Below are 18,609 nucleotides of genomic sequence, written 5' to 3'. Positions count from 1 at the left end.
GAATATTGTACTCAGCAGACAGAGGGAGGATAGGCATCATTCCTGCTCAGCTGTTTAACTTACTGAGTGACATGAACTTTAAAAACTAGAGCTTTGCCTAGATATTCAGAATATAGTAATCAAGGCAGATTAATTGGCATCACAGAAACTTGAAGGGATAAGTCTCCTGACTGAAATATTGGTATTTAGGGGTACAGCTTGTTCAGTAAGGACAGAAAATGTGTGTGACATCATGGTAGGAGTCAAATATAGACCACCAGGAAGAGGTGATGAGGAATCTCTAGAAAAGACAACGGAAATATCAAACACAAGACCGGATAGTAATGGGGGAATAACTAGGTAGACATCCGTTGGAAAAGTAATATGGCAAAGCACAAGTTCTTGGAATGTACTGGGAACAACTTGGTATTTCAGAAACTGCAGGAAGTAACCAGGGGACAGCCATTTTAGACCTGATTCCAACCAATGGGGAGGAATTGGTAGGGAATCTGAGGTTCGAAGGCAATTTGGGATAGAATCTATCATTTCTTGATCAGTTTAAGGAAAGAAAGGAGGGAGAGCAGCAGAATAAGGACACTGCACTTCAAACAAGCAGACTTTAACAAACTCAGAACTGGTAGGTAAAGTTCCATGGGAAGAAAAATCTAAGTGATAAAGGAATTCAGGAAATCTGGCAGTTTCTCAAGGAGACAATATTATAGGCAGAACACCCATCTATCCCAAGTGAAGGAAATATAGGAAGAATAGCGAGGGGCAAATATGGCTCCATTATGAGGTCTTCAAGGACATGAACATCAAAAAGGAATCCTACAAAAAGTGGAAACATGGACAAACTACTAGAGAGCAGTACAAAAAGAACAGCACAAGCATGCAGGGACAAAATCAGAAAGGCTAAGGCACAAAGTCCGTTACACTGAGCAAGGGATATAAAAGGCAATTTGCAACTATCTTTGAGATCTTCTGGAGGATGGGTGAGGTCCCATAGGACTGGAGAAGGGACAATGTAGTACCTAGCTTTAAAAAGGGGAAAAAAAGAGGACCTGAGGAATTCTAAACCACTCAGCCTAACATTGATACGTGAAAGATGCTGGAACAAAGTATTAATCAATCAGTTTGTAAGTACCTGGACGATAATAGAGTTATAAAGGATAGCCAGCACAGATTTATCAAGAACAAATCATGCCAAATCAACCAAACTTCATTCTTTGACAGGGTTATTGGAGGGTTATAGGAGGAAAGATGTGATGTATCATGATTTTAGTAAGGCTTTTGACACAGTTCCATATGACATTCTCATAAGCAAACTAAGAAAATGTGGTCTAAATTAAATTACTATAAGGTGAGTGCACAACTGGTTGAAAGACCATACTCAGAGTAGTTATCAGTAAGGCTGCGAATCTGTCACAGAGGTCACGGATTCCATGACCTCAGTGATTTCTGCAGTGGCCAAACACACTGGCTGCTGCTGGGGCAGTCTGGGCCACCCCCCTTCCCCACTCCCAGAAGCAGCAGGAGTTTGGGTGGGGGGCAGGAGGGGGTGAGGGTTCTGGGTGGTGTTTACCTCAGAGGGGCTCCCTGGAAGTGGTGACATTCCCCTTCCTCAGCTTCTAGGGGGAAGTGCAGCCAGGGGGCTTTGCGCACTGCTTCTGCCTGCAGGCACCATACCCACAGCTCCCATTGGTTGCAGTTCCTGGCCAATGGGAGCTGCAGAGCCGGCGCTTGGGGAAGAGGCAGCGCACAGAGTTGCCTGCCATGCCGCCGCCTAGGAGCTGAGGGAAGGGGATGTTGCCGCTTCCAGGGAGGCGTGGAGCCAGGTAGGGAGCCTGCCAACCCCTCCCCCGAGCACCAGTGGGGGTCCCAGGCCGCCCATCTCTCCCTCACCCCCCCAGCACACCTCCTCAGGGCACCCTCCACCCCAAGCACCGGCAGTGCCCCTTGAGCCGCACCTCTGAGCGCCCGCGGTGCCCCTCGCCCCATTGAGCATGTGCAGCACCCCCGGGCCGTCCCCCCATCTCCAATTTAGTTAGGGGTATATAGTACAAGTCATGGACAGGTCATGGGCCGTGAATTTTTGTTTATTGCCCATGATCTGTCCATGGACTTTTACTAAAAATACCAGTGACTGAAACGTAGCCTTAGTTATCAATGGTTCATTGTCAGATGGTGCAACGTACCTAGTGGGGTCCCATGGGGACAGTTCTGGATCTGGTGCTATTTAATATTTTCTGTAATAACTTGAACGATGAAGTGGAGAGAATACCTATAACATTTTCAGACGACACTTGGCCGAGAGGGGCTGCAAACATTTTGGAGGACAGGATTAAAATTCAAAATGACCTTGACAAATTGGAGAATTGGTCTGAATTCAACAAAATGAAACTGAGTGAAGACAAGTGCAACGTACTTCACTTAGGAAGGAAAAATCAAATGCACAACTACAAAGTGGGAAATAACTGGCTAAGTGGCACTACTGTTGAGAAAGATCTGGGAGTTATAGTGGACCACAAATTGAATACAAGTAAACAATGGGATACTGTTGCAAAAAAATGCTAATATTCTGGAATTCATTAACAGGGTTGTCATATTTAAGACATAGGAGATAACTGTCCCACTCTATGAGGCTCTAGTGAGGCCTCAACCGGAGTAGTGTGTCCAATTCTGGGTGCCACACTTCAGAAAAGATGTGGACAAACTGGAAAATCCAGAACAGAGCAACAAAAATGATAAAAGGTTTAGAAAACCTAATTTATGAGGAAAGGTTACAAAAACTGGGCATGGTTAGTCTTGAGAAAAGACTAATAAGGGGGAATCTGATAACAGTCATCAAATAGGTTAACGTCTGTTATAGAGGAAGGTGATCAATTGCTCTCCATGACCACTGAAGGCAGGACAAGTACTAATGGTGTTAATCTGCAGCAAGGGAGATTTAGGTTAGATATTAGGAAAACTATAATGGTAGTTAAGCTCTGGAACAGGCTTCCAAGAGAGGTTGTAGAATCCCCATCACTGGAGGTTTTTAACAAGTAGGACAACCACCTGTCAGAGATGGTCTAGGTTTATTTGGGCCTGCCTGAGCGCAGGGCATTGGACTTGATGACCTACCAAAGGCCCTTCCAGCTCTACATTGCTATGATAGCTAGCACACAGACTTATTCTGAAACCCAGTAAGAAGTTCATCACATTACAACTGAAAAAGTGTATTCACGGGAAAAGTTCAGTGGTTAACTGTATACAATATTTATTAGATACATTAAAAGAATTTTCAAAGTAGTTGTTTTTAGATGACATTTGTTTCAGTACCTCCAATCACAGTGAATACAGTTTATGTCTCAGTGGGACATGTCTGAATGTTACAGAATTATACTTTCCAGAAAGAGCTTAATTTGACAGACTAGGGCTGAAACAATATACTTTGAAACTTTGCTTTTCAATATCTTAACTGTTTTTCCAAAATATGTTTTATTATATTAAAACATTTTGGTTGATTTCACAACTGTAAAAGCTAACCCCTCCTTTCACCCAAATATTTAAAGAATACCATGAAAATTACAAGTGTACTGGTTTGCCTGAATTTTTCCTCACAAAAATTGCCTTGACTCAATGAAATGTTAATGGCAGATCTGCTCAAATGTATGATCAAATTGCCATCTTGTGGCGGCTCCCTACAAGAGATACCTAGGGAACACAGGGAGAGAAAGGAGAAAAAGAAAGAAGCGGGAGCAGAGGTGAGGAAAGAGAATGAATAGTAAGAAAAGGGAATGGGGAAGCTACCTGTCTCAAGTCCTATAACTCCGTGAATTTTTCCTGGGTACTGCTAGCAGCTTTTAGAGAGATTCAGTCTTACTTTGCATCCAGTTGTAAAACCGGCAGTTTCCCATTTAGTGATTTACAGTTATTTACTGATTAGAATATTTCACACCAGCTTTCCTTTAAATAGCTACATATTATAAGCTTTTCCCCAGTGTCTCAAAGATATCTTAAGTTATATTAAGTGTAAATATATAGCTTATACAGATCTATGAGTTTCATTACAGGATCCAAAGATGCAGTTAGATTTCAAGTATCAGAGGGGTAGCCGTGTTAGTCTGGATCTGTAAAAGCAGCAAAGAGTCTTGTGGCACCTTATAGACTAACAGACGTTTTGGAGCATGAGCTTTCGTGGGTGAATACCCACTTGTTTGCTGCTTTTAGTTAGATTTCAGTTTCTGTCCAACCAATTCACATACGTGGGAAATACAGGAAAGGGGAGAAATAGCTTAACCAAGATTTCCTGGCAGACACTGAAAACTTTTGCATTTTGATTACTCAATAGTAATATTATCAAAACATGTTGTTTTTGGCAATTCAAACTTCATAAAACTATGGGAAACAATTAATGCCTATAGTCTGAAAGCATCAGTTTGTATTTAATCTACACAGCAAATAAAACCTCAAACAAGTCTCAGTTGTTATGCAGTTTTCAGTTCAGTTACAGAACTATTTAACTACTTTTGTGGGTGTCAAGAAAGGTCACATAAAAACATTCCTGTTAATGTATAAGCTACAGAAAAATCTTCACACGGTATCTGAATGTGTGTTCTTCAATACCCTGAAAACTGCAGTAAAATGTACAGTGTCATTTTCTGTAAAACTATGGATTAATATAGAACATTAGTATTTATTATGAGTTGTGTTAGATTGCTTAAGATGCTAGAAGCACCAATTAAATTTCAAGTTTGAAGGTACACTGTATGGCTATGGAAAACTATATTATTTCTATAGATGACCAATACACTAGTAGCTGCTAGGAGACAGTTTCCTCATTTATACTCAAATCTATAAAAAAGCATATTTTATAGGAACATTGATTAAGCTTATTGAAATCTTGCTATTCTTACATACTAACATTTGAGGAGGCTGGGGAATACATTTTTAACAAGTCAGAAAATTCACATTTGTCATGCTCTGGTACCTGCTTCCCATTATCTGGGTAGACATTTTATGATGTTCCTATTGCTATACAGTAGAATCTCAGAGTTACGAACACCTCAGGAATGGAGGTTGTTTGCTACTCTGCAATGTTCATAACTCTGAACCAAACATTACTATTGTTCTATCAAAAGTTTACAACTGAACATTGACTTAATACAGCTTTGAAACTTTACTATGAAGAAAAATGCTTCCCCCCCCCTTTTTTTTTTTTAAGTAGTTTATGTTTAACACAGAACTGTAATGTAGTTGCTTCTCCTTCCCACAATCTCTGCTGCTGCCTGATTGTGTACTTCCTGTTCCAAATGAGGTGTGTAGTTGACTGGTCAGTTCGTAACTCGGGTGTTTGTAACTCTGCGGTTCTACTGTACTTCCTCAAACTGTTTAAATAGTTTGGACACAATACATTGTTAAAAGCAGCTAACAAAACTGTACCCCTCTGATCATACCCCGGCAGTTTAAATATTTCCGCCTTAATACTGAAACATTGTTGCCCTGTCTACTTTGTACTTTTCAAACCAGTATTAGTGCCTAAGAAGTTTAATCCAGTTACTGTGAAACTCAGGGCCTTGCTTATTTACTTTTACAAAAATAACTGTTTAACTACAGAACTACAGTGGGATTTTTCCAGCTTTGTTGCATTACTGCTGTAGCTTGTTTTACGCTGTCCTTCATTTTCTCTGAAACTTGTGTCTTGTTTAATGTTACAGATTGTCATAAATAAAGCTTCAGATTTTATTGTGCATGGTGCACATTGGTCTAACTTTTCAAGCACATTATATGATTAGCACGCATATACCAGTATTTTTTTTTTAAAACCTGGACATCTAATCTATGCTTACAGATGCTGAGAAATTTTATTTAACCCATATATGTCTACTCTGGCCTTGCAAGGTTTTGCTGAGAACTTGTTGGGAGCTCTTAATTGAAATGTGGAGTTCAGACTTTTCTCCAAACTATTTGAAGGACAAGAATTGTTAAAAAGCATTAAACAGTGTCAATCAGATTTTATTTCCTTGTTGCTGTGATGTCATCCTACTAGTTTCTTAGCGGCATAGTCAGAAACAGACATAAAACAAGCTGACTTTTCAAAAAAATCTTTTCAGAACTCTGTTCTACTTCAGAATCTAGTTGTGCACCTTTGCAGATCACCTTGAATCCAAAGCATAGCTAGCAATGAAACAGCAAAATCATAAAAGGTATAATTCTACATCTACAAGGACCAGTTAGTCTAAGGTGTAAATTGGTAAAGATTAAAAACCAAAAGGCTTTTTAAACTAGCTTTCTAATAACAAGCCACACACTCCTTGCCCAGCTTGAAAATATGGAACTAGTACACCTCTACCCCGATATAACGCTGTCCTTGGGAGTCAAAAAATCTTACCGCGTTATAGATGAAACCGCGTTATATCGAACTTGCTTTGATCCGCTGGAGCGCACAGCCCTGCGCCCCCCCCTCTCCCCGGAGAGCTGTTTTACTGCATTATATCCGAATTAGTGTTATATTGGAGTAGAGGTATATGTACAAGTAGTCTTATGACTTTGCTACCTAGAAGCTGTCAGCCTGGAACTGCTATTTGAGGGTACACCTACCGTGCAGCTAGAGGTGTAATTCCCAGCTAGGGTAGATGTGGATATGCTAGCTTTGACTAAGCTAACTTGCTAAAAATAGTTGCAGTGGTGTGGGAGGCAGCACAGTCTAGCCACTTAAGTACAATCCCAACCAAGACCCTAGGCACACACACTGGCAGCTAGCCCATGCTGCCACTTGCACCACTGCAGCTATACTGCTATTTTTAGCATGTTAGCACAATCAAAGCTAGCGTGCAAACGTCTATCCAAAATAGGAATTGCATCTCCAGCTGCAGTATGCTCTTCAGTGTGGGGAAGGTCTCCTACTATGTGTTTGAAAAGTGCCTAGCACAGAGATGCCCTGATGTTAGTTGGGAATCTCAGTACTATTATAATACAAGTCTTTAATAACAATAGCTGCAGAGGGTCACAAAATCTTAAGAGTGAGTTTCCCATGATTCCCACGGGAGGCCAAAGATCCAACAGTGAGAATAAACAACATAGGATGTTTTAGAATTAATTGTTAAAAAAAAAACCACACACACACACACACACACACACACACACACACGGCATTTAATAAAGAGTGTCATGTGTGCACATTAAAATGTTTTCCCTCCCTTGCCCCATCACCGTGTATACTTGAAAATGCTGCGATAGTGACTGGCCCTGGAGGAGGACGGAAGGAGCCCTTCCTCTTGTACACCGATCAGGGAAACCACAAACCTGTCCTCAGGGAGTGCAAGGGCCCAGGAAGGCTAAGTGCCAGTGCGAGAGACACCTTGAGGGCCAGCAGGGTCATGGCTCCATCCTCTTTTGAAACAAGTGATGCACAAGTGCAAGGAGAGTGCATACTATATCCCTGAAAGGATATTGGAGTAACCTGAGCCAGTCTCCTGTGCCATCTGAGGCACTTAGCCTGCCTATGTATTCTACAAGTAGAATGCTGAAGAAAACTGGTGCAGTACCCTTTCACTCTCCTACCTCCTTCACTGCAACTATGCTTAGTGTAGGTACAAAAGACATCTTGCATTCCAAATCAAAACAATAAAAACCTCAAGTTCTCAGTGCCAAATCCAAAAAGTAAATTAACACATGACTGAAAGCATACTGGCACCCATTACAGAAAATAAAGTTTGGTCTACACATAGAAACTACACTGGTTTAAACTGATACAAATTTATGGTGGACACCTGTTTCAGTTTAGCTTTAATCTGCTCTAAATGGATTTAAATTAAACCAAAATAAGCTATGTTTAAGCCAAAATGAGTTAAGGTTTGCACAGGTTTAAAACTTAATTTAATTAAATCAGTTTGACTGTCTCATGGAGATAATCTCTAAGATTAAAGATCTGAAAATAGCTCCAAGTTAAAAGCTCTGTCCTAAATCTAAAGTTGTACAAATAAGAAAATGTTCTTCAGACACTTAATAGGACTCTTCACACAGACCCTAACAAAACTTATCATTAACATGGAAAGCAAACTACCCCTTCAACAACACGGTGGATGACCACTTAAAAAAAACAAAAACAAAAAAACAACAACATTTGGAGAAAACATGTTACTAAATCTAGCAACTTTGAACATGTATAAGCCCCATCCATTAATAAATACCTGATGATTTCTTGAAAGAGCCTCCGTTTTTAAGTTAAGGAATCTGAAATTCATAGCTAGCAGATTGCTTATTTGCTCATTCTGTAAGAACTATTATTTTCTATATAACTTTTCTTCACAAAGATAAAACTTCTGTATAAAACACGACAATACTACTACTTTTGTTTTTCTTATTAAAGAAGTCCAACAAGACACCAATTATAAATGATTACTTTTGTGATGCAGACATCTGTCTAATAGAACCTGACTGAGAACAGACAGGCCACTGAACAGCCATCAGTTGGCAGCCACTTCTGTCCATTGCTAACCTGGATTGTATTTGAACAGATTACTCATCGGTGAAGAATACCACCTCAGTCAGCTCCTCAACCATACAGTGTGCAATAATTTTTTGCTAGACAATACTTTTTAAAGAAGAAAAATCTATTTAGTAGTACACTTACAAAGCAGCTAAATCAAAAGTTACATTTTTACAGGAAGAAAGACAAGCATTTGATTCAATACTCATAGTATAGGAATAACTTTTGTGCAAGTATAGCAATGAAATGGATAGCTTGAGAATTGTACCCATCATGTTAATACTCTTACACCAACCCACTTAAAATAAGCTGTCAATTTAGTTTAGGCTCAAATGTAGGTTTTGCAAGTTTCTTAATGGAGTAAGACACCATATAACTAGATTTTTTTTTATTTTAATCAAAGATTAAAATTAAACATTACCTCATGCCGTTGTGAAGCCAAACAAAAACTTGAAGCAAGTGAATCAGAAGCATTAAGTGATACAGTAGTAACAAAAGTGAAATTGGCCATTCTGTTTTACTATCTGAGCTAAATATAAGCAAAAAGCCAACTGCATAAATAATGTAAGTTAGCTTAACAGAGTACTTGTCTTAGTATTTAGAGGCATTAACGACATGGATTACTATTTCTATAGTGACATGAGCTCTTTAATAGTAAAAAAAAAAAAAAGAGTAACTCACCCTGATGTAAGCATTCTGAATTTCTGCTAGTTCTTTACCAAGTGGAACAACAAATTTTTCAACTTGTCGCTCGTGAGAGTAAGGCTGAATATCTGGGGAATCTTCAGAACACAGCTCTATCTGCGATATCAATAGGTTGGAAATAACTTCCTGTATAGCCTATGAAGAAGTCACAGGAAAAGAGTGTTTTACAGAGTGTATGTTTCTTAATGTCATCTCACTGCTGTAAATCAAAGATACGTGAAAGTTATCAACACAGGGCCTGTAAAACTATTTGAAATAGCAAAGAAACATTACCTGTATTGAGGGATCTGCAGACAGCAATTCATTTTTCAGCAGTCTCCACTACAACTAGGGGCCCTGATTTATCATTTCAGCCATTTTAAACATAAGACAAAACAATGTAGTCAGGAAAATGCCCTATCACATCATATATATAGCAAGTAAAATAATCATTAAAATAGCAATAAGAAAAAATACTTGAGTTAGAACTATTCTAGCACCATTTGTTAAAAGTTTTGCTATAAAAACTATGTCTGTATTAGCTGCCATAACTCTCCCTTGCTCTACCTTATCAGGCCAGTAGTCCAGTACATACAAGTGCATTAATATGAGAGAGATAATTTGTGACATTATAAATGTGAGTTTGGGAGTTCCTTCTTTCCTCTGATATTATTTGGGAGAAGGTAGCATAACATATTCAGACTAGTACTGTACAGCAACATTAACACTGCTGCAGAAGCCATTTGTGCCTGACTGGGATCATGCAATTCTAATCAGCAAACTGCTGCTGCCAAGAGACCAACACTCATGTGATGATCACTCTTCTGGGGGGCTCTGTGTAAGAAGGTGGGTGAGGGGGAAAAAAAAAAGGATGAAACACTATGGATGCAAAGAGGTCAGCATAGAAAGCATGCTAATGTGGAAAGGAGATCCAGAGGAAAAGGTGTAAGCAAAAGGATAATAGCATTTTGCTCAAATGAGCTTCACTACAGATGAAAACTGCCATTACAATACCAAGCCTTAGGTAAGCACTGCCATGAGTCTCAGTTAATTTCTTTTTCTTGGATCAAATAAGCAATTTATCTGAAGTATTTTAATCAAAGATTTCTATCAGAAAGCTAATATTCATAAAATGGGAAGTGCCAACACAATCAAAGTAGGAAGCATTGTAGACCGCATGTGGAAATTTCTCCTATTATGGTGTTTTTTTATAATGTCCCCATGTACAGGATAGTGTATCAATAACACTAAGTGTTATTAACTGTGGGATGCTATGCCTACTTGCAATGGGGTTAGTGAAGCACTGTCAACCTAAGCCAGATTGCTTTGTTTCTATTAAATCCCAAAATGAACTAACCGTCAGCAGACAGCATGGAGAAACTTTCTTGCATTTCCAGATACAGTGTATACAGGATAGAGGGGGAAAAAAAAACCTGAATAGTATCAAACTTATTTCCTAAATACATTATTTTCATGTTCAGTACTTAATTTTTAAGTAGAAATAATTTGGGAAACTTCATATAAGGAAAGCACTTTACTTTTATTTTAAAGAGTAAGGTGCCCAATTGCCTTAAACTCTGAAAATTCCAGCCTTAATTGTCCAGACACATTGTGCTGGATAGAGTAAAAACTATTTTACTTTGAGCACACATTCTTTTCAATCAGTACAAGCAACTGCAAGTTTATCATGTATTATTTTTTAGCACACAAAAATATACTAGGCACTTCACTGTACAAAGAACCTAGGGTCTTTGCTCTGGAGAGTTTACAATCTAATTTCAGACAAGATATAATGAAGGGATAAATGTAGGAAACATTGAAGCCACTCTAATTCTCAGTCCACTAATGCAGTACTCGACTCACCTTTGTGTCACTGCCTGGTGTGGCACTTAGAGCCAAGATTCTAAATTGGTTTGTGTATTTGCTCAGTTCCTTCACAACCTGAAAAAAACACAAGAGTTACATTAATACCCTTAAAGCGGAAAAGCTCTTACTCTCAATGGTTTACATATGTGAAAAATTAAAATTTAAATGTTCAGAAAAGTATTCTCAAAGTTAGTATCTAGCCTAGAAACAGAATCCAACAATAAATGATTGTCAATTCCTGCCCACCCCACCCCAAAAAACTTTAGATTATGTGCACTAGCTTTAAGAGCCAACTCCGCATAGTAGAATAGGGGTAGTTTTTCTTTTCTTTTCTTTTTTTTTTTTTGGGGGGGGGGGGAAGGAGGGTCAAGGTCAAATGTATTAGTCAAGGTATAGTCAACGTCCAGACTCAAGAGAAAATAATTTAAAAAAATAAGTAAATAAAAAGATTGCGGGATCCGCTGAAAAGCATCTGGCAGTCTGGATTTGGTCCGCTGTTTGACTATTGACTACTCCTGTACTAGAACTACTTGGGTGAGCATTGAAAGGATTATTACTGGATTCAGCAAGTGGATTTCCAGCATATTAGCCAAATGAGCTGCCAAAAAAGGAAATCTGGAGGGGCACTCTGAAAGCTAGCATTTGCAACCTGAGTGCAAAACTAATCTGAAATTATGAAGAAAATGGCATGACAAAGAGCTGGACTAGGGGGCAAGAGCTGCATAAAACCACATGCACCATCTGCCTCTCATTCCGAATGTGTTTTTATGGCAACTGGGAAACTGGCAGGCTGCTCCTTTGAAGCCATCTATATTCCCGTTCTTCACCCAGATCAGCTCAAAGTCAAATACACAATTAATACACAGGGCTGCAGGATCAAGCAGCAGCCTGGCAACACAAGCATCTAACACACTTAGATATACTGTGACCAATAGGCAGTCTTCTGCTGAGTGGGGAAAAGTATGTGAACCATTGGAAGGGCACAGAAAAATGCTACAAATATTAAATAGAAATTTCAAAAAATACAGAAAATAAAAGTCAACAGATAGAAGAGGACAAGGGAATTAAATATACACATTAAAAAGGGATGGTAGCCATGCCCAAGGATAGCAAGATAAGACAAGGAAAAAAGCATTAGAGAAGCATTTTATATACCAATGCCACAGCAAAGGTGACTAACAAAGGAAGCTGGGAACCTCTACTCTGCATTAAGTAAGCTCACACACAACACAGGTAAATGATCACAATGGTTTAAAAAAAAATTTTCTTTAGACTAATAGAATAAAAAAAGTATTTCAGCCTTTGTCAGATGCTCAGAAAGCAACACAACCTGTACATTTACATTATTACAAAATGAAAACAAGTTACTAAAGTGTTTGAAATTGGGGAGGGCTAGCAGGAAGGAGGAGGTGCAGCTATGGTGAACAAGTCTGTTCTCTGCTTTAATTCTAATAAAAATGGAAGCCTCAACATTTTCCTTTATGTGCCATATTACACAAGTCTGCAGCTCGTCAGCTTTTCTATGCAAAGATCTAATAGGAAAGCATCTTAGTGCCACATCAGTTCACTGCAAATTGCTCAATACATGACTTGCTTCATAACTTTAAAACAAAGTATTGATAGAGAGGGATTTAACCAAGATACTTCAAAGCATTTTTCACTGCATGAGACAAGACCTCAACTGAATGGACAACAGTGGGTCATACTGGACTCAAAATTTAGTTCAATTCAAATAAAGTGGTGTTGTTTTTTTGTTTGTTTGTTTTTCAGAAATGTGGTTTATTTTGCAATCGCTAAGATTCCTGCCACTGGGGTCTCCTGTTTAAATTTTTAATTCTTTGCCAATATATGCCACACAGACTGCAGTAGATTATGTGCTCATAAACATGCCCATGCCCTGTAGAAACAGCCCCTCCCTACAAATGCATTTTTAATTTCTTACAATCTAGGGTTTAAAATTAATTTATGAACAGAAAAAGTAGTTCTATACCTAACCATACAAAATTCTTATCTCCCCATCTACTTAAGATTTCATAATACAGTTAGAATGCTCAGCATCTTGTGTACTCTTGTTGCATGCAATTTATCCACGACTTGTATCAAAGTATTGTAAGCTATAAAATAATGTTTTGTCTTTGTTAATTTCTTACCAAAATCCTCAGTTTAAAAAACTGCAGAGCAATCTGCCTACTGTAATACATTTGTGCTTAAATTATCCATGATTGCACAAAGAATGACTCAAAAGATTGTGCAGTTCAGTCTACCATTACCTGGCAGTAGGCGTAGTTTCCAAGAGCTTTGTGGGCTTCATCAATAACCAGACATTTTATTTCTGCAGCAGGACAGGTTCCACGAGAAAGATCATTTACCATTACTTGAGGAGTAAGAAAAAAGACCCTCTTATTGTGCCAGATTTCCTTCCGATTGTGAACCTGGGTACCCCCTGAAGGGAAGAAAAAAAAACACCACTATTACAGATTTAAATTAGTTACCACTCAAGAGAGAAATCTTGGAGTCATTGTGGATAGTTGTCTGAAAACATCCATTCGATGTGCAGCGGCAGTCAAAAAAGTGAACAGAATGTTGGGAACCATTAAGAAAGGGACAGATAATAAGACAGAAAATATCATATTGCCTCTATATAAATCCATGGTCGTCCCATTTCAAAACAGATATATTGGAATTGGAAAAGGTTCAGAAAAGGGCAACAAAAATGATTAAGGGTATGGAACGGCTGCCATATGAGAGGAGATTAGTAAGACTGGGACATTTCAGCTTGGAAAGAGACGAGTAAGGGGGGATACGATAGAGGTCTATAAAATCATGACTGGTGTGGAGAAAGTAAATAAGGAAGTATTATCAACTCCTTCTCAAAACACAAGAACTAGGGGTCACCAAATGAAATTAATAGGCAGCAGATTTAAAACAACAAAAAAAAGTATTTTTTCACACAATGCACAGTCAACCTGTGGAACTCCTTGCCAGAGGATGTTCTGAAGGCCAAGATTATAAGAGGGTTCAAAAAGGAACTAGATAAGTTCATAGAGGATAGGTCCATCGATGGCTATTAGCCAGGATGGACAGGGATGGTGTCCCTAGCCTCTGTTTGCCAGAAGCTGGGAATGGGCGACAGGGATTCCCTGTTCTGTTCATTCTCTCTGGGGCACCTGGCATTGACCACTGTCAGAAGATAGAATACTGAGCTAGGTGGACCTCTGATCCAACCCAGTATGGACTTTCTTATGTTCAACAGGGGAACGTGCCTTTTTAAGTCTGAACAGTTTTACTGGCATTTCACCTGCTGAGTGACTCAAGGCTGAAGTTTATTGTAATCAGTATGAAATACTTCACTTAAAACAATAGGATGCCCCAAAGGTTCCATGGAGAGTACAATCTGCTATGATACAGGTACCATAGATCAAGCTTAAGTTTAGATCAGTGACAGCTTGAAATGAGGAAAGTGAAAATTAGTTTGAGACTAGGGAACAGACTGCATTACTCCAAGGTTACATCTACACTACATGCCAGGGGTGTGATTCCCAGGTCTCACACACATACTCATGTTCACTCTCATCGAGCTAGCACAGGTATAAATAGTAGTCTAGCTGTGGTAGTGTTGAGTCTGAACTTTTCATGAGTTTAAACTTAATCCAGACTTGATGTCTCTGTCTGAAACTTTTAATCAAGGCTCTGACCTGCGAACTACTCCTGACACCTCCCCCCTCCCAATAAGTAGTCATATCCTCCTTTGTCTTTTCTAATTTACATTTTAACCTGTTTTATCCTGTAGAATCTTGATTGATTATGCATGACCATTATGATCTGTTAATCACTTTGTTTACTTCTGTGTATAAACATTGATGCTCACCCCTAATAAACTTGCCACACTTACTCCGAAGCTTTGCTCTTAAGCTAAGGATGGTGTGAGCCCGTTGATCAACGAATTATTGTCTGGTCTCTGACAGTTTTCTGAGCCCTATACCAACTCCGCACAAACTCGGCAGGATAAACGCCAGTTGGAGGGCTCCTGTCAGACACCATGGGTCAAGGGACTAGCGTGCCTCTTGAGAGTCCGCTGGGGATTGTAAATAAGTTATGGAATGAAGGGAAACTCCCAGTACAGACAGGAATGTCTAGGAGGAAGTTGTACACACTGTGTGTAAGGAATTGGACTGGGTATACCGCGGTATTGGCCGACCCGGAGATGAGGTGGCCTTCGTATGGCTCTTTCGAACAGGCTGCCTTAAGAGGAGTAAGGAGCCAGATCGAAAAAGACCATCCGGGACAGTTATGTTACTGGTTTTGTTGGGACACAGCAGCAGAGCTGTGGAAATCTTTAAAAATTATGGCAGTCAGGTATTCTTCCGAGAGTGAACCCCCTCCATGTTATTTCAATGAAGGGTGTAAACCACGGCGTGTTTTAACTTGTCAGTTGGTCCCCACTGCACCTGCCCCTATTCCTCAGCAAGGGGACTCTCTCCAGGGCGCAGAGGGGAATCTGCAGGACTCCAGATTGGAATCTCTGCAGAGGGATAAGGAGGAAATGGAGGGGCACACCTCGGGAGGAGTTTTGCATGGAAAAAAAAAAAAAGGGAAAGTAGTAAAAAGAAAGAGAAAAAGGAAGAATATAAGTTAATGGCTTTAGCTTTTCGCGGTGGTATTCGAGGCAGAAGCCGTGGCCGTGGCAGGGGATTTCAGGGTGCTCGGGGAAGAGGGTCCTGGCAACCCCAGCCAGTCACTTTAAACGTGAATGCCCCTGGGGACGCCCAGAGGGTCCGGTCGCATCCGCAGATACTTACACCAGGGACGAATACACTCCTGCACCACCAGCCCAGCCCGTTCCTCAGGCCTGGATCAACTACGGGCAACAGCAACAGCTGCAGCGAACTCAGCCTTCTCAATGACGGTACCCCGGGGGCGAAGGCAAACAATGTGATGGTCTTATTTCCTTAATGTCTTTAGCCGGCTCTTTCCTCACTTTCTCCCCTCCCAGCAAAGAGCCTCATCTAACCCTTTCAGTCCAGGGACTGCCTGTCTGTTTCCTCATTGATACTGGAGCGACTTTCTCTCTTTTAAATCATGCCCCCTCTCCCTGGCTATCCTCTGAGGTTAAAACTGCAACTGGGGTGGAAGGCAATCCACAGTCTCTGGGACTCACTTTGCCTCTAAATGTTATTTATGCTGATAAATGTTTTTCTCACCGTTTTCTTTTTTCCCCAGCTTGTCCGATCCCTTTGATGGGCCGGGATTTACTCTGTAAGCTTGAGGCTACTTTAACCTGCACTCCTGAAGGGGTAGGATTATTAATGACAGTGTTAGGAGATTCGGCCCTAACTCAGGGTAATTGGGAAACCCCCCCCTCTCTCTCCCCTGACCTCACTGACTTGCCTTCAACCCTCTGGGGAATTTCTGACACTGATGTTGGCCTGCTCCTTTCGGCAGAGCCAGTAAGGATTCAAGTGAAGCCCTCCTTAGCCCCCCCGTCAGTCCCCCAATACCCCCTGTCGCTGGAAGCCCGGGAAGGCATCCGCCCCATTGTCGAGGGATTCATTGCACAAAAGCTAGTCCGCCCTCAGCGCACTCCCTGTAATACCCCTATACTGCCTGTCAAAAAGCCTCCTAAAAAGGACGGAGACCCTATTCGTTGGCGCTTTGTACAGGATCTACGGGTTATTAATCAGTATGTGGTCCCTCTTCATGCAGTAGTTCCTGATCCAGCTACTATCATCAGCCAAATCCCCTGGGATGCTGAGTGGTTCACTGTTATTGACTTAAAATCAGCCTTTTTCAGCATTCCTGTGCAACCTTCACCTGGGAGGGACAAAGTTATGTCTGGCAACGACTTCCTCAAGGCTACAGAGACAGCCCCACGATTTTCAGCCAATGCCTCCGCCACGACTTGGAAGGCTTCACCAGTCCGCAGGGATCCACGTTAGTCCTATACGTAGATGACATCCTACTAGGTAACCGCGAAGAAGCCGCCCTCCGCATCGATGGTAAGGCACTTTTATTATACCTACACACCAGAGGCCACAAGGTAGACCCTAACAAGATTCAGTGGGTCTCACAGAAGGTCCGATATCTGGGCTTCCTGCTAACCCCAGAGGGGAGACAAATGGACCCAGCCCGCATAAAGACTATCCAAAACTGCCCTCTGCCAAACAACTTCGAGCTTTCTTAGGATTAATTGGCTTCTGTCGACCTTGGTTGCCGTCCTGCGGGGAGTTGAGCAAACCGCTCCACCGACTCACTGCTAACCTTGCTCCTGACCCTTTGCAGTGGTCCCCAGACACGATTCAAGCCTTTCAGTTACTCAAGGACAGTGTGGCCTCCTCCATGTCTCTCCGCCCCCCCCAATTACAGCAAACCCTTTCACCTTTTTGTCCACGAGAGGGGCGGAATTGCTAGTGGCGTCCTTACCCAGCTGAGCGGGCCCCACCATTTCCCGCTTGCTTTTTACTCCCAGCAGATCGACCCTGTCGCTCAGGGAACCCCATCCTGCACCCGGACTCTGGCAGCAGCTGCCCTGCTGATCACAAAGGCAAAGAGCCTGACCCTGGGTCATTTTACCACGGTCTGGACCTCTCATGCCTTGTCAGCCCTTCTGCGTAGGGGCACGACCCAAGTCTTTTCGGCCCATCGTCAGCAGCAGCTAGAGGCCGAACTCCTAGAAGACACTAACCTAATTTTTGAAAGGTGTGGGCCCCTTAATCCAGCTACCTTGCTTCCTGACCTGCCAGTCCTCCAGGATCAGCACGATTGTGTGGAAGTAGTTCATAGCATCTTACAGATAAGGAACAACCTGTTTGACGTGCCACTGGACAACCCTGATTGCATCCTCTTCTCGGACGGAAGCTCCTTCTATGTTGATGGCAAGCGTTTCACCGGTTATGCAGTCACCTCTGAATGGGACATTCAAGAGGCCGCCTCACTGCCAGGCAACTGGGGAGCCCAAGCCGCCGAACTCTACGCCCTGGCCCGAGCTTGCCAGTTGGCCGCTGGTAAGACCGTTACCATTTTTACTGATAGCAAGTATGCTTTTACCCCGTACCAGTACCCGCTGAACTACAGTCGTGGGAGAGCCTCGGAGCCACTCTGGTCAAAGGGACCTGGCTTATGCCGGATGGCCGAGCCTGCCTCCCTCGCTCCACATACCCCGTGGCAGTTCGCTGGCACCATGATAAGGGGGGTCACTACGGCACACACGCCCTTGTGGACACCATCGCTCGCTTTTGGTATGCTCCAGGCATTCAACCCTACTGCCTGTCAATAGTGAAAGCATGCAGCACATGTCAGCGAAATGGACCTGCTCCGCCTCTTAACAAAATTAAGGGTGGAAGACCGCCACCTGCTGCTCCATTTCAACATCTTCAAATTGACTTTGCAGATATGCCAAAGGCTTTTGGGAAAAAGCACCTCCTTGTTTTGGTTTGCCCTCTGACTTCATCGGTCGAAGCTTTTCCTACTGCTAATTGTACTGCTGCCACAGTGGCGAAGATCCTCCTTAGAGACATTGTACCCCGTTTTGGCATCCCTCTCATACTTGATTCAGATCGCGGACCCCACTTTACTGGTAATGTCCTTGGCCATTTAGAACAAGGACTGGG

The 18,609-nt window shown here is 41.5% G+C and overlaps 1 protein-coding gene across 2 annotated transcripts in view; it reads right to left on the bottom strand.

The window, feature by feature from the left end:
• FANCM (FA complementation group M) overlaps positions 1-18,609 on the bottom strand; it is a 152,731-nt gene that overhangs the window by 119,214 nt on the left and 14,908 nt on the right. For both annotated transcript variants that reach the window (XM_045015213.1, XM_045015212.1), the window contains exons 2-4: positions 13,273-13,445; positions 11,000-11,077; positions 9,134-9,292 (exon numbers count right to left, since the gene is read on the bottom strand). In XM_045015213.1, the coding sequence (XP_044871148.1) occupies positions 9,134-9,292; positions 11,000-11,077; positions 13,273-13,374 (339 nt within the window). In that variant the 5' untranslated portion in view covers positions 13,375-13,445. The remainder of the gene's footprint in view (positions 1-9,133; positions 9,293-10,999; positions 11,078-13,272; positions 13,446-18,609) is intronic.

Source organism: Mauremys mutica, chromosome 4 (genome assembly GCF_020497125.1).
Source record: "Mauremys mutica isolate MM-2020 ecotype Southern chromosome 4, ASM2049712v1, whole genome shotgun sequence".
Taxonomy (NCBI): Eukaryota; Metazoa; Chordata; order Testudines; family Geoemydidae; genus Mauremys; species Mauremys mutica.
The sequence above is the reverse complement of the archived record's forward strand: the minus strand, read 5'-3'. Positions and strand labels throughout refer to the sequence as shown.